The following is a 15068-nucleotide window of genomic DNA, read 5'->3' as shown; positions in this document are numbered from 1 at the left end:
TTGCCTTTCTTCCCGTTCTATTGCTATATTTTTTAAAGCAGTCAACTTGCAACAATAATATGGCCTTATTTGAACTACCATAGTTACCTGTGCATTATCTTAACAGTTTGTATCCCATAATTCACCCAAAATATGTAGCATTATGTTAAAATTTCTAATTATATTATAAAAGTTTTTTGTAGTATTAATATCTCCTCCATGGGGTTAAATTACCAAATGGGATTAGGGCGTTTGCCTTGTATTTTCACATAAGCATGTGCACCTGAATGTAATTTATGGGGGGACTATAAAAATAAAAGAAATAGCTTAAAGGGACACCGAACACAAATCATTTATTTCATGATTCAGATAGAGCATGTCATTTTAAACAACTTTTCAATTGACTTATTTTATCTAATTGTATTTGTTCTCTTTGTATCCTATGTTGAAAAGCATACCTAGGTAGGCACAAATTGTATGCTCTCATGAAAAAAATCTTGAAAGAAAAAAAAAAATGGGTTTTTATGTCCCTTTTAATTTGAAGTGATTCTTCTTGTGCATATTTTAGGTGAAGCAGCCTTAGAGATTACTTACTTTTTTCCAAGAATGTAACTTATTTCTTGTTTGAAAATGTACTTCTTTGTTCCTTTAAAGGGACAGTCTATACCAGAATTGTTATTGTTTAAAAAGATAGATAATCCTTTTATTACCCATTCCCCAGCTTTACATAACTAACACAGTTATATAAATATGCTTTTTACGTCTGTGTCTAAGCCTCTGCAGACTGCTACCTTATTTCAGTTATCTTGACAGACTTGCATTTTAGCTAATCGGTGTCCTCTCATAAGTAACTACACCGGCATGAGCATAATATTATCTATATGGCACATATTAAAGTAAAGGTCAATTTTGACGAATTAGTGCCCGGTTTTTAATAATCCTATTAAAAACAAGGGCACTTTAATTAATCAAAATTGACATTTCAAGCATTTTCTTCAAAAACTTACCTTTTAATCCTGAAAGCTGCTTCATCGATTCCCCCGGTCGTCGGAAGCCTCTGCTTACGTCAGTAATGAGGAATCTGGCTTCCTCCAATCACAGCCTTCCCCCCCGGGGGGGTATCATGGCCTGAGGGAACGCCATGATTGGATGAAGCCGGATTCGTCATTTTGGACCCGCGAACAGGACTTGCGACGGAGGAAACGCTGCAGCGGCTCTCAGGATTAAAAGATACGTTTTTGAAGAAAAGGCTTGAAATTTTGATGCATTAAATTGCACTTGTATTTAATAGGATTATTAAAAACCGGGCACTAATTCGTCAAAATTGACCTTCACTTTAACTAATGCCCTCTATCTTTGAAAAACTTTCAAATGCATTAAAATAAGAGGTATCCTTTAAGGCCTTAGAAATTAGCATATGAGCCTATCTAGGTTTAGCATTCAACTAAGAATACCAAGAGAAAAAAAGCAAATTTAATGATAAAAGTGAATTGGAATTTTGTTTAAAATTGCATACCCTATCTGAATCATGAAACTTTAATTTTGACTAGACTGTCCCTTTAAATATTTGTAGAACTGATATAACTACAAATGCTAGATAGTGTGCTGCTGTTGGTTGATAACCTATGAAATTATTTAGCTTTATGGATTTTATGGGCAGTATCTTTCAGAAATAGTTCAAAATAAGAAAAGTATTTAAAAGCATATTGTAAAATGTTGTTCATATGTGCTTCTAAATTCCATACAGTTTTAGCTAACTGTATTTAATTGTTGCTGCTCTTTCTGTGTTAACTTATTAAAGTGACAGTCTAGTCCAAAAAAAAAACCTTTAATGATTCAGATAGGGCATGTAATTTTAAACAATTTTTCAATTTACTTTTATCACCAATTTTTCTTTCTTCTCTTGGTATTCTTAGTTGAAAGCTTAACCTAGGAGGTTCATATGCTAATTTCTTAGACCTTGAAGGCCGCCTCTTAAGAATGTATTTTAACAGGTTTTTCACCACTAGAGGTTGTTGGTTCATGTTTTTCATATAGATAACACTGTGCTTGTGCACGTGAAGTTACCTGGGAGCCATCACTGATTGGCTAAACTGCAAGTCTGTCAAAAGAACTGATATAAAGGGGCAGTCTGCAGAGGCTTAGATACAAGATAATCACAGAGGTAAAAAATATATAAATATAACTGTGTTGGTTATGCAAAACTAGGGAATGGGTAAACAAGGGATTATCTATCTTTTAAACCAATAACAATTCTGGTGTAGACTATCCCTTTAATGTATTCATTAATGTCCCGTGAATATCAAAAATATCTGTGGCATTCCTAGACTTAAGCCACTCTGGAACAAGCTCCGAGAGGCATGTAGAGCAATGGCTCTCCCTGAGATCTGTGACCCTGCACTTGCCCTCCTACACCTAAATCTAGAGAAAATACCCTTGCATCAGAGATCTCTCTTAATATACATGCTCACCTCAGTCAAAATGACAATTGCTAGAAACTGGAAGAAAGTACACCCCCCCAGGTGGCAGAGTGTAGTGGAATATCTAAACTATGTGAAGTCCATGGAAGATTTTGTTTACCGAATAAGACGCCAATCAGATATCTTTAGCCTTATTTGGGAACCCTGGGATACTTACTTACAGCAGAATCCCCCAAGATGAGTATTGCAGTGAGGGCAATAGTAGTCCAAAGACCCAGACACTGTATTACCCTCCTTCCCCCCCCTTTTCCTTTCTGTCCAAAGATGAACCCCCCTCCCCTTCTCCCCATCCGATCATTAGGTTTGCTTTTGTACAGAAGCCCTATCCCCTCCCCAATGGGAGCGCTTCGGCTTGATGGTGAAAAATAAGGATGTACAGAATGAGCAGTGGACCTCGCCGCGTACCCGTGGTGAGCTCTACTAGGCTACCCATAGATTTCTTTCCCTAAGTTACTAGTCAACATCCGAACCATTTTGGAACTACTAGCGCTAATATCACAAACTAGGTTAGGCGGTCCTCGCCACACCTATCAGACAGTTTATAGATTACGACTCTAATTTTCCCTTGACGCAGCCACTTACCCCGCTAGTTAACGATAAGACAAAGTTAATTTGTATCATTGTTTCTTTGTACTGGTGCGGTTTGTGATCTCTGTATCAATTCAACTCTTGCAATGTTTACAATTATAGTTGTAATGTCTTTCGCATTTCATTAAAATAAAAGTACACTTAAAAAAAAAAAAAAAAAAAAAAAAATATCTGTGGCATTACAAATAACATTAAAAAAGACTTGTAACCACAGAATTAAATAACAAATTTTACTTAAAAATTGCTAACATGCAAGTTAACAATAAATATATATAAATAAATATATATATACATGTACAGTATATATATATATATATATATATATATATATATATATATATATATCATGCTTTTAAATGGACAAACAAGCAGGAAATGCATGTTTCTGCTCAACAGCTGAAATAAATTATCACTGACTGATAGGGACAACAATAGCACAATTGGTGGAGAGAGGGACATCCACCCATTCACTTATTCAATAAAAAATACAAATCCAATAATTTTTGAAGTGCCCTTTTCTATAGTTAATTTAAAAGCTTTGCTTTGTTCTGCGTCCCTTTAAGTGCTAGTATTTAAAACCATGCATGTTATTGCTGAGACAAATTAGATAGTGAGAAAGTGATTTTTTCCAATCCAAGAGAGGAAATGTCGAAATCTTCTTAAATGATGATTAAACCTATAAAGTCTAGACTTGGTTTATAAAGCTGCAGATATTTTATGACCAGTTCTAAACACAATCATTAGCCTTTAATTTGTGTTCAGGGTAGCTGTGCTCTAATTACTGAAGAAAAGAAGAAGAAAAAAAACTCCTGTAGCAGAATGCTATTAGGCCGCTGAGATTTGTGAAAGGCCTCAGCCCATGTGGTGTGTATTAGTGCACTGTTGGTAATTTTGCTGCTGCTAACTTAAAATCCTCAAGGGGGAGTTAATTACAGGAAAACCATTCCAAATATCAATAAGCTGCATATTTTCAATGACAGGGGGTTTCTCAACTCAGGTTGAACAATTGCAGAATGATGCCCATATGCTACCTTAACAAAGTGAAATGGTGTTTCATTTCTTGTAGCATTAGTAAGCTCTATTCCTTCCATAGCATATTGTAATTGGGGAGTTTCTTTATATTGAAGTGTGTGTTCTCATGGGAGATGGAAGTCTCCCCCACCTCCCAGCATCCTTTTGGTGGAATGTTTATAATGATCTTTGAGAGTTGCAGAATACCTCTCTTTCAGATTTTCACTGCTAGGCACAATGACTAGAAATCTGGTTTATAGAGAGAGCTGCAATAATAATTTGCTTAATCCTGCTTTTTTCCATTAAAAAGCATTTAAAACAAAAATTGTCATTTTTTTCTTATTTTAAGACCTCACTGGCTACTCATAACTTTGTTCTTATTGCACTCTTTTTATTATTTTTGAAAACGTTTGTGTTTGGTTTAGGACATTGTGCAGTGTAAAATCCAGCATGTGTTTTTCTATGTTACATAATTAAACAGGAATAATTGAAGCTTCGGGGCAGTCTCTACTGAAGTGTATTTGAGATCGGTCATTATGTTATTTATTGTTTTTTTTCACACTAACACAGTATATGACATAATGGGTGCTTGTGTCACTATAATGAGTGTACATCTTGTAATATCCCTGTAGTGTATCCTGTAATAACTTGTTTTTTTACAAAGAATACAGTAACTTGAGGTCTACATAACTTATTGTGCTTTCTCTTATCTTAGATATATATTTTTTTTAATTTATTTCAACCCAGTATATATATTTTTTAAGTTATAAACCATATCATATTTGTAAGTGTAAGACTCCCTTTCTATTGCAATGTCTTTAGGAAAGCTGCTGGCTTGTATATTCCATGAGCAAGTCATTAGTCTTCACTTTAGTTAGCTGCTAAATAGGAAATTATTTCAAACAATGTAGAATAGCTCAACACCTTGAGTTTCTGAGAGCCCTGAATCTAGGCTACAGAAACAAATATACCAGTTTTTCAGCAGGATATAGATTTACCTAACAAAGAATTCATTGGATGTAGCTAGATTATACAGATAAAAATAATTTTCATTCTTAATTGAACTGTCTTTATTATCTTGTGAATCGAGCAACATATGAAATGGATTTGCTACTTGATTTCAGCTAAAAAATGACAAAATATAATGCATAAGTAGTGATAAATGTATATGAAACTTAGCAGGATATTTAGGAGTTAAGAAATGTATATGGAGACAATACCCGAATGAGTTAGAAGCCAGAAATAAATATTTAGGCTCTGGTGAGTTGACAGGCCTTGATTTAATGTGTTTTCTTAGGCAATCTGTGAGAGGGGTTAAAGAAAAAAATAAAATAAAAAATAAACATGCTCCTTCAGTTCCAGGTATTCGTGGCACATCCAGACAGCTGGCCTGACACTAGTGTGCCACTGTACCAGTCTCTAATCACTCCGCAGTCATGTAATCAGGTTGCACCTCAGGGACAGGAAAAAGGCTAATAAAATGGTTTTTAATACATTATTTTATAGTTTTCTAAAGTCAGAATATATATATATATCATGTTTTGTTCTGCAATGTCACATTTACATTCTTACAAGATTGTCATCAATCCTGCAAGATTTTCCTAGAGTTACTTAGATTATTCTGAAATGAAAAGGCTGCATTGTTTTCTTCCTATAAAATACAATACATGTGATGGGCCTACATTTATTACATGCTAATAAAGGGACTTGATCCAGGACAACAAAAAAATGCAGAGCATTTTACTGCAGCAGATTATTTCTCAACAACATATTCCTAACTCACATTTCTAAAGATTTTCTCCAGAAACATTCATACTTCCCTTACCCAAAAGCCATGTCACTGTGTTCTCCTGCTATTCTTTTCTACTCACTATTAGAGGTTGTTCAGTAAGTTTGCTGTATTTGTAGATAAATTATTGATACCATCCTTCTGACTATATAGATTGTAAATATGTTTACATTCCACTTCAATCGGATGCATTGTGTTGCTGTAAATGCTATTTGTTCTTATTTTTGTAATACGATTATCTGTGAAGCACAAAGTACAGTGCTGGTACTTTGGTGCTATTATATTGAAGAGAGTCATGTAATTACCAAAATGAATTAATTTCCTGCATTTGCAATGTTAAAAGAAATATATTAAAAAATATATATATATAATTTTTATGTTTCATTACTTTGCAAAAAAGGTCTATGGTCTTATTTAATTATATTTATTTGGCTGTGTTATTAGGGGGAGAATGTATTTTTTCATTTTCCAAATATGCCATATGTATGTTTATGTTGTTATTAATAAAGGATCAGTATTATTTCCTTTGATTATTAAAATAGCTAATAGCTAAATACCCTTATTTGCTATTAATATAGCATAAATCCTTAGTCACTTAAAGGTATAAAAACAAATATAATTATATAACATTTAACATTGTATTATCATTCTACCCATACTAATTAAAGAAACATATTTTCTATCTTCTTATGTTTAGCATTATAATATGCAAATTCCCAGAATCCCTGTCTGCTGTATAAATACTGTATGCTTCCTTTAAGTCATTAAAAATATTGAGGCAAAATGTGAAATACAGTAGGTGTGTCACAATACATAATAAGCCTGTATCCAGTATTGCAGCCCAGGAAAACTTACCAACTCAGTTAAAGTAGCTATTTATTTTTATTTTATTTTTAAATGGGGTATAGATATAAATGCTCTACATAGAAGTATAAAGTATAAGGAAGTTAATTTATTTCAAGCTATAGCACTCTGGCCTTTGCTACAAAGGCTAGAGCAACAATCTGATTATCTCTGGCCAAAAATAGCAGCTTCATTGTTATGCATTTCAAATGCTGATCCTGCTCCCCCTCTACATCATTGTGCCAAATCCCATTTCAGAGATGCATGGGCTTAAAATGAGGGTCACTGCAGCAGTATTAATGGACGTGAAATGTGCAAACCAGAGTTGTCCAGAACAGGCCTCAAGGGCCAGACAGACCGCAGTTTCATGGTCCCCCTGATAGCAGAGAGAGAACGGATCTGAACATCCGTGATATTAACTAATAAAAAAATGTATTTAAAGGGATGGTGTGTGTTACTCCAGACCATGATGAGATTATCACTTGACCTTGACTGCACATGCTTTTAGCTAATGTTTAGTTCCCTCAACTCATTTATAGGAATAGGAAATATAAAAGCATTGTTAAATAATTCTCCCCTGGGTATTCATGTTTGTCCTGGATGTAGTATGTCCCAGCCTAGGTAATTAGTGCATATGTTGTCATTACTACACAGCATATTACAATTAGTTTGACATTAATATATCATATTTTTTTTAAGGATCAGCAGTTATAGTAGTTCCACTAACTCACAATGAATATTATGACTAAAAAGCAGTCATTGATGCTGTTTCTACTCATTTAAATATATTGTAGAACATCCACTAACCTAATGTATTATATTTTGTATGAGAAATATGAATATTGTATTGTAGCATACATATTTTCTATAATGCCTCTTCTACTGAGTATATTGGTCTACAGCAAATCCATGGGTTCTACCCCAACTTTTTTTGTCTTCAACTACCACTTAGGGAAGAGCCCTAAAACCATGTGTGGCAGTCTCTTTCCTATCTTATTTTTATCCCATGTATAGCTCTGCAGAATATATTGGAGCATTACAAATAAACATGATGATGATGATAGTGTGCATACCCCCTATGTATTTACTATTAAGAGCCATAATTCCATCAATGCCTGGCATTCATAGGGAATAACTAATTCCTCATCTTTTTTCCCTCTTTATTGGATTCAATTCTCATCTTACCTGTGACAAAATATTGTTGATTTTCTTTTCATTTAGATCCAGATGAAGATACCATTGTCAAAGGAAAACAGTCCATCAAGAATCAAATTTTGGGAGGACCAAATTCTGAAAGTGAGAGCCTACTGGATGGGGATGATGATACATTGTCATCACTGGAGGAGAAAGACCTGGAAGTAACAGGTAAATGTGTGGCTCCATTTTAATCTCCTGTTTCCAAGTGCCTTTTAATGCTGTACATTTTGTGCTGCAGGTAGACTCTGATTGCTTTGACCACCAACAACTACTTATCTAATTTTCCAGCTTAATCTCCTGTATGATTTCTCTGCTATAAACAACAAACTTTTTAGGTTAAAGAGAGATTTCCAGTATTAACTATGATGATATCTGGAAACCAGGTGCACATATAAGTCTTGTATTCATGAATCTGTATTCAGATATGATCTTTGATCTGATTAGTATTTCATTGCAGATAGCAGTATGACATCTTTTTATGCTGAATACATAGTGTGTCTTTATTTCGTTTTATTAATGTCACTTATGATTGTGTGCTATAGAAGAAGACCCTCATATTATTATGTAAGGCAGATATAAAATATTTAATATTATAATTGCATATTAATATTCATATGTTATATAAATTTAGCATTTTAAATTAAATTTGTTAAATTTTTCCATAAAAAATATTATACACATTTTGATCAGGCATATAGGGACTTATATTATTTTATATTCTGTTATATCTTTTTTATGCTCTAATATTTATCATATTTTCATCATAATGATAATTAATATGAGCTTAATGTAACACACTATTTTCAATTTGTACATTTACTGGAATAACCAAAATAAAGGCCTTTATTTCTTCCAGTTAACATTTAATTTGCTGGTGATCATTACAAGCTGTCTTCTAGAAATTATTTTCAAATGAGATTCACATTTCCTTCTCATTATGCATATGCCCAATTCAGAGAAATACAATGATACTGTAATGGAGGTGACAGGGGTTTAATTACATAATCCTTACAATGGCAATAGGATTAAGAGGTAATCCTCAATAATAAAGTGGTGTTGGTTTTGAATGAAGTGCAAATTGTCAGGACTCCCTTACTGGACCAGGCTGCCCTTGTGTATTACAGCTGCCCTCTTCTCCCAGTAATTGAATGTATAAGGCTGATTGAAAAAATGTTATTTTGCTTCTGGATTACATGCTAATGTACAGAGAGAAAGGGAAGACTGCAAAAGAACACATAGCTGCTTATTTCATTCATTTATGGGGATGAGCTCTGGGAAATCAAGGCAGTTCTGCACATATCTGCTGCCCATCTGCAAACACAATGTATTTGTACACTGGGAATAGAGGGCAAAGCCTGCTCTAATCTCCACAGAGCATCTCCCTCATTGTCCAGCTAGCACACATTAAGATTGATGGTAGATTAAAGACAGTCACCGGTCTAACAATCGATGGAAATGACAATTCATCTGAAATTTTTTGGCAGTAATTCACCAGAATCATTACCTGGCCCTGTGCTCCTCATCTTAAGCACTATATTAATACAGAATTTCAGTGTCACTCATGGATTGCTGGGTCTGTGCCTCCTATTGAATAAATATGTTGTTTCTTTATCCAGATGATCTCACTGCAAGTATTGAGTTGTTGGTCGATATGCATGTACGAATGACTGTTTTGTACAGTGGTGTTCTGTCTGTCGAATCATAGATACATAACATGTTTACTATTTCAGCTACATTATTAGATCTTTTTGTTTGCCCCATGAAGGATTATTAACGCTTTGGCTACCAAAGAACTGCAACACAAGACAAAAATAGCGCCTTAGAAAAGTTTAGTAGCCATGATCTGGCGCCAAAAGGGTTAAAATAAATGTATTTAAGTGGAATTCTATCCAACTTCTTTTAAACTTTGATTGCCCAAACTATGCAGAGGATAAGATAACCTATTAGCTTTATATAGTGACTGTAACACATCTGGCCCAGACAATTAGTAATAACAGTATTACTAGGCCGTTGGCCTCATGCACAGTTTTAAACACAAAACATTACACTACAAATACTTCAGCAAGTTAAAGTGCATTCTGTGATGTAGCTAAAGTGTTCTATACGGTCAGTTGCCACTAATTAGCATGTTTTTGTCAAATCTCTTTGTAATATGGAGCACAATATTAACCCATTGTGTTCCTTAGAGGGCAGCCACACATTAGCAGTGTCTTGTTAACTACAAGTGCCTGCTTTATGGGGAAATTGCTGTGCATTTCTATTATAATAGTTTTTTCACCCTATTATTCCCTGGCAGGTCCGGTTAGCCTGAGCACGCCTGCACAATTAGTGGCTCCCTCCGTTGTAATGAAGGGGACCTTGTCCATCACCTCCTCTGAGCTCTACTTTGAGGTTGATGAAGACGATCTGAGCTTTAAGAAAATCGATCCCGAGGTAAGAAAATGACCCTGTGCTAGACCCAGGAATCTGTGATAAATGGCAGTGAAACTTCCTACACTGCAATGTAAAAAGTCTGTAATAACTATAGCGAAACTATATATATATATATATATATATATATATATATATATATATATATATATATATATATATAATGTGCAGGTTATTGTAGCAAAATATTCCATTTACTTTCAATTCATTTAGCACCATCAGTTTGTGTCTTTAGAAGATGTAACTTTTTTAGAACTAATAACATATATATCTATATCTATAGATATATATATCTATAGATATATATATATATATATATATATATGTATATCTATAGATATATATATATATCTATAGATATATATATATATATATACATACACACATATAAATATTGTTTTCTTTAACGTATCTTATACAGCATAATAGCATTTTCTTAGTTTAAAGAAATAATTTATTAGAGAGAATAATTGGATTATACCCTACATATTAATTATACTATATGATAATATAGCTTCATATTTGACTCGAATATAAAAATAGAACAGTTTAAAAAAAAAATAATATATATATATATAAGTATTAAAGAGTTAAACTTTTGTTTGCATTGGTTTTCCACTGATCTGATTAATTAATATACTATAACAAAATCATAGATGTGCTAACTAATAAAAAAATATTTACATTTTATAAATATAAGCCTATGTCTAAGTTACATTAAAATTGTACTGGTTTGTTTTCGATATTTTACTCTTGTCTAATTTTAAACACAACTATCCTTTGAGTTGTCTTATTATTATTATTATTACTATACACGTGAGTGTTAATACCAATAGATATTAGTAACAGACAATGGACAAAAATGTTTTAATTGCTCCCGATATAAAATCATAATCTTGCATTTTACTAATTACACAGTGACTATGCACTCACACCTATTTGAATTAAAGAATACATTGACTAATGTGTGTAATTTGTTTTTAATTATTTTACATCTAGTCCAGCAAATGCCACATATTTGAGAAATATAAAGTGAAGTATAAAATAATGTTAGTTTTGCTTATGTATTTGCAATTAGAGGGAATCAGTGTGGCACGTTTTGCAGGACAGTGGGTGTAGATAAGATCTTGTAGATAAGATCAAGCTTATATATTCACACTTCTTGCTTGTTTTTACAAGGAAACAGTAGCCATGACAAGAAGTCGTGTAAAGCTTATTTGTATCAGGACAGAGAATAATCTTTATGGGGTTAAATACAACATCCACATATAATATTTGGCTAAGACATAACACAGTATTTATAGTGTCATCAAATAATTGATGGAGTAAAATAATGTTTAAATTTGAATTAGAATAATCCATGATTTTAGACTATAACATTTGTGCATATTTAAATATTACAAAACTCATATCTGCATGATATTGTTTAAATGCTGGAGTGTTGAACATAATAATGTTTTAAAACGGCTAGGTAAGGCTTGTTTTATTTTATTGCAAGGAAACTTTATAGTATACAATGAGGAGACTTAACTTATTGTAGGTGATTGCATGTGTTAAGTTGCTTTATAGTTGGTGTTTACTTTGCATTTAATTTATTAATATCTATACATAACATTCGCAAAATGAAAAGTATTTAGGTTAATCGTTAGATCCAATTTTATAATGCTTGTGTTTTTTGTTTTTGTGTCTTTTTTTTTAATTTGTTTTATTTTTTATTATAGCTATCCTATATAGACTCGGAGCTGTTGTGTTTAAATTAAAATGAGAAACTTTACTATACACAATAGTTTTACTATGGTACCAAATTAATGTAAATGGATATACTATTGAGAGGAGAATGCTTAATGTTGTTTTATTTTAAGAAATGTAACTCACAGCAAAACCACTTAAAGATAAAGTACTTTTTATTATCAATGATTTTGATATTTTCAATGAGCCAGCTGTATGTCCGGCTATTTGTTGGCACTATAATACATTAACATTGGTAAACTTTTAAAAGAGAAATTTGTACATATAGTTAAATAATTTTTTGTTCACTTGGTGACAAACATTCAGGCAAAAATAATAAAAAAAAGGAGAATGTAAGAAAAGAACTACATTTTATACGAAAATGTACCTTGAATTTTCTTTTCTTGATAATAAGTCCGATTGCTTCTCTATTAAACTGATTCACATTTTTGGAAGGAGAGTCCCCCACAACTCCCCTCCTGTGCAACAAAGTATCCATTTTATCCAAAGTCACAGAAACAGTCCTCTTTGAAGGGTGCTGGTCTTGGTCGAAATTTGCAGAAGGAGGAGGCTTATTCATTTTATATTGTATGGTTAAAAAACCCCAAAAAAGTAGCTATCAGTGTTTTGACTGACTGTGTGTGTTACAATTCAACAGTTTTAAAATGTAACCAAAGCATATGAACATTTGTTATTTGCAAAATGTACTGAAACAGTTAACCCCTCACTGCCTCATCCTGCTACATCACAACGGATAAAGGTCGGGAGGTCATTAATCTATTCAAATACAGCTGAAAACATAATGAAAGTATTTCTTGTAACATTTATCCTGTAAGTCTATGGGGATGTTTGCTGCAGCCGATCATTACAGCTACAATTTCGCATCTTTAATATAAATACTCTGAATTTGGGTTTAAAACTTTGTTGTTGGGTGGTTTAGTGTTGTTTAGCCCCTTTTATTGGGTCTTTAATACTGTTACGGTTGTAAGGAGAAAAGCTTAGGACTAATATATTGCCTGGACCCTGGCAAGTGGGAATTTAATGTAAGATGTTGTACATAATCATTTTCATTTATTCATTACTCGTTTTGGCTTAATAAAAAAATGATCATTTTGAAAGTGCTACCTAAACTGTTTGTTTCAGTTCATTACATTGTAAGAAAGTCTGTTTAACCCTTTGCCTACCATGACAGCAATGGGTTTTAAGTAGAAATGGGCCACTAGTAACAAAAAGTGACAACAGATCCAATAGAGGCTGTAAGCACTCCCACGCAAGTTCAATGTCATGAAATGTCCCCAATGTGTTCCCTTTTCAGGCCAGCACCCAGCCCTGCTGCTCATAGCTTGTCCAGGCTCTTGGGGTTGGTGAGGATCTCCCTCGCCAGCCTCCACGTCTGCTTGGCCGCACTCTCCAGCGCGGAGTGGGGTTTGCCCTGGAAGAGGTCGAGGTTGGGCAAGAAGTAGTGCGGGCACCTGCGGCACTGCAGGCAGGAGATGAGCTGGAGCAGGATGCCGTTCAGCCGGTCGCCCAGGCACGCCTCGTCCCAGTCGGTCTCCCGGGGGTGCTTCTCGCACTCGTACAGCAGCAGGGTCTTCATGTGGTAGTTGTTGAGCGGCTGCCCGGGCAGCTCCAGGTGCCGGTCCCGCAGGGTCTTGAGCACGGACAGGCACTTGTTCCTGCAGCCGCCCATCAGCAAGCGGTTCTCGGCCTCCGCGAACTGCAGCACCCAGGCGTCGCTCTCCGCGGAGCTCTGCTTGCCGGTCAGGGAGTAGCACTCCTTGGATAGGAGGTTGAAGCCTTCAGCCTTGACCTCTGCTACCCTGTTGGGCCCCGGCCAGGGGATGTGAGGCAGGGGCCACTGCGCCGCGCTGCGGGGCCAAATCCCCGTGCACTTGAATGCCGGAGTGATCTGCACCACGTAGCGCTCCCGGATCCGCAGCCTCACTTCACTCGTGTCTGCGATCATCTTCACCACGTCCCGGTAGCTGCACTTGTCCACGGCCTGGGCCACCAGGGTCTGGAACCGGGAGCGGATTTTGCGGGCAGAGAGGTACCCGGAGGCCGTGATGAACTCCACCCACAGGGACATGCTCCTCTTCCGGCCGTCGCTCAGCTTGAGGACGGCGCAGCCCGGCAGGGAACCGTCATCCACAAAGTTGAAGACCCCCATCTGGTTGAGGTAAAGCACCACCTCGAACTCTGTGGGCGAGACCACCTCCAGCCCCTCGTACCTGGCGTCTATCTCGGTGAGGGAGCTGATGAAGCGCGGCTCCTGCACCTCCACCTCCTTGAGCACATCGGACACCACCTTGCACACCTCCCGGATGGTCTTGGCTATGGCCGCCTTCCTGGCCTGGCAGCGCTCCGTGTAGTACTTGTTCAGCTGGTAAACCAACTTGGCCTGAGCCGCTATCATGTTGGGGCACAGGTCCGGGCTGTACACCGGGGGGTCGCAGTACGCTGAGGGATCCAATGCTTTGCAGGGATAGTAAATAAGCCTTAGTGCGAATTAGCAGCGAGACTGAGTGCCCTGCTCATTGGCTGCTCTGATGATGAGCTCTGGCAGCACCGTGTCCTCAGGATGCTCACTTGTCTTGTGCAGATGCGAGGTGAAGTCATAGCAAGTCAGTGACAAGTCAGTGCAACTACAACTTCTGCTGGGACCTTTCCCTCTGTAGGAGGCGGAACTGTGCACAAGCAGTGTTAGCCCACCTATGGCCCTGGGCGAGCTGTATGCCTGGCTGGCTGCTGTTGTATCTCTGCTCTGCCAGCACTCGCTTAGTTTTATGAATGGTCCCAGGGCCCTGGCGGGGGCGGGGCCTCTTTCTTACCATAGAACTCTGAGCTGTCAGCCGCTCAGCCAATCAGCGGCCTCGGTGGTCACACACACTATTTGTGCATCAGTAGCCCATGCTAGGGAAGGAGCTGCACATAAACTAACGGGCTGTGCTGGGCGAACACACCGACATCAGCCTCCTGAGCCTCATCACCTGCAAGCCACAGACCGAAGGCAGGAGCACACT

At 36.3% G+C, this 15068-nt stretch overlaps 2 protein-coding genes across 3 annotated transcripts in view; one reads left to right on the top strand and one right to left on the bottom strand.

Annotated features, from left to right (window-relative positions):
* LRBA (LPS responsive beige-like anchor protein) overlaps positions 1-15068 on the top strand; it is a 1331662-nt gene that overhangs the window by 824803 nt on the left and 491791 nt on the right. For both annotated transcript variants that reach the window (XM_053703733.1, XM_053703731.1), the window contains exons 29-30: positions 7912-8055; positions 10184-10320. In XM_053703733.1, coding sequence (XP_053559708.1) covers positions 7912-8055; positions 10184-10320 — 281 coding nt within the window. The remainder of the gene's footprint in view (positions 1-7911; positions 8056-10183; positions 10321-15068) is intronic.
* On the bottom strand, positions 12204-14801 carry MAB21L2 (mab-21 like 2). The gene has a single exon (XM_053703734.1). The coding sequence runs from the start codon at positions 14459-14461 to the stop codon at positions 13382-13384; it is 1080 nt and encodes a 359-aa protein (XP_053559709.1). The 5' UTR covers positions 14462-14801; the 3' UTR covers positions 12204-13381.

The sequence above is a fragment of the Bombina bombina genome, chromosome 2 (assembly GCF_027579735.1).
Source record: "Bombina bombina isolate aBomBom1 chromosome 2, aBomBom1.pri, whole genome shotgun sequence".
NCBI classification, from domain to species: Eukaryota; Metazoa; Chordata; class Amphibia; order Anura; family Bombinatoridae; genus Bombina; species Bombina bombina.
Note: the sequence above shows the minus strand (reverse complement) of the source record. Positions and strands in the feature narration are given on the sequence as shown.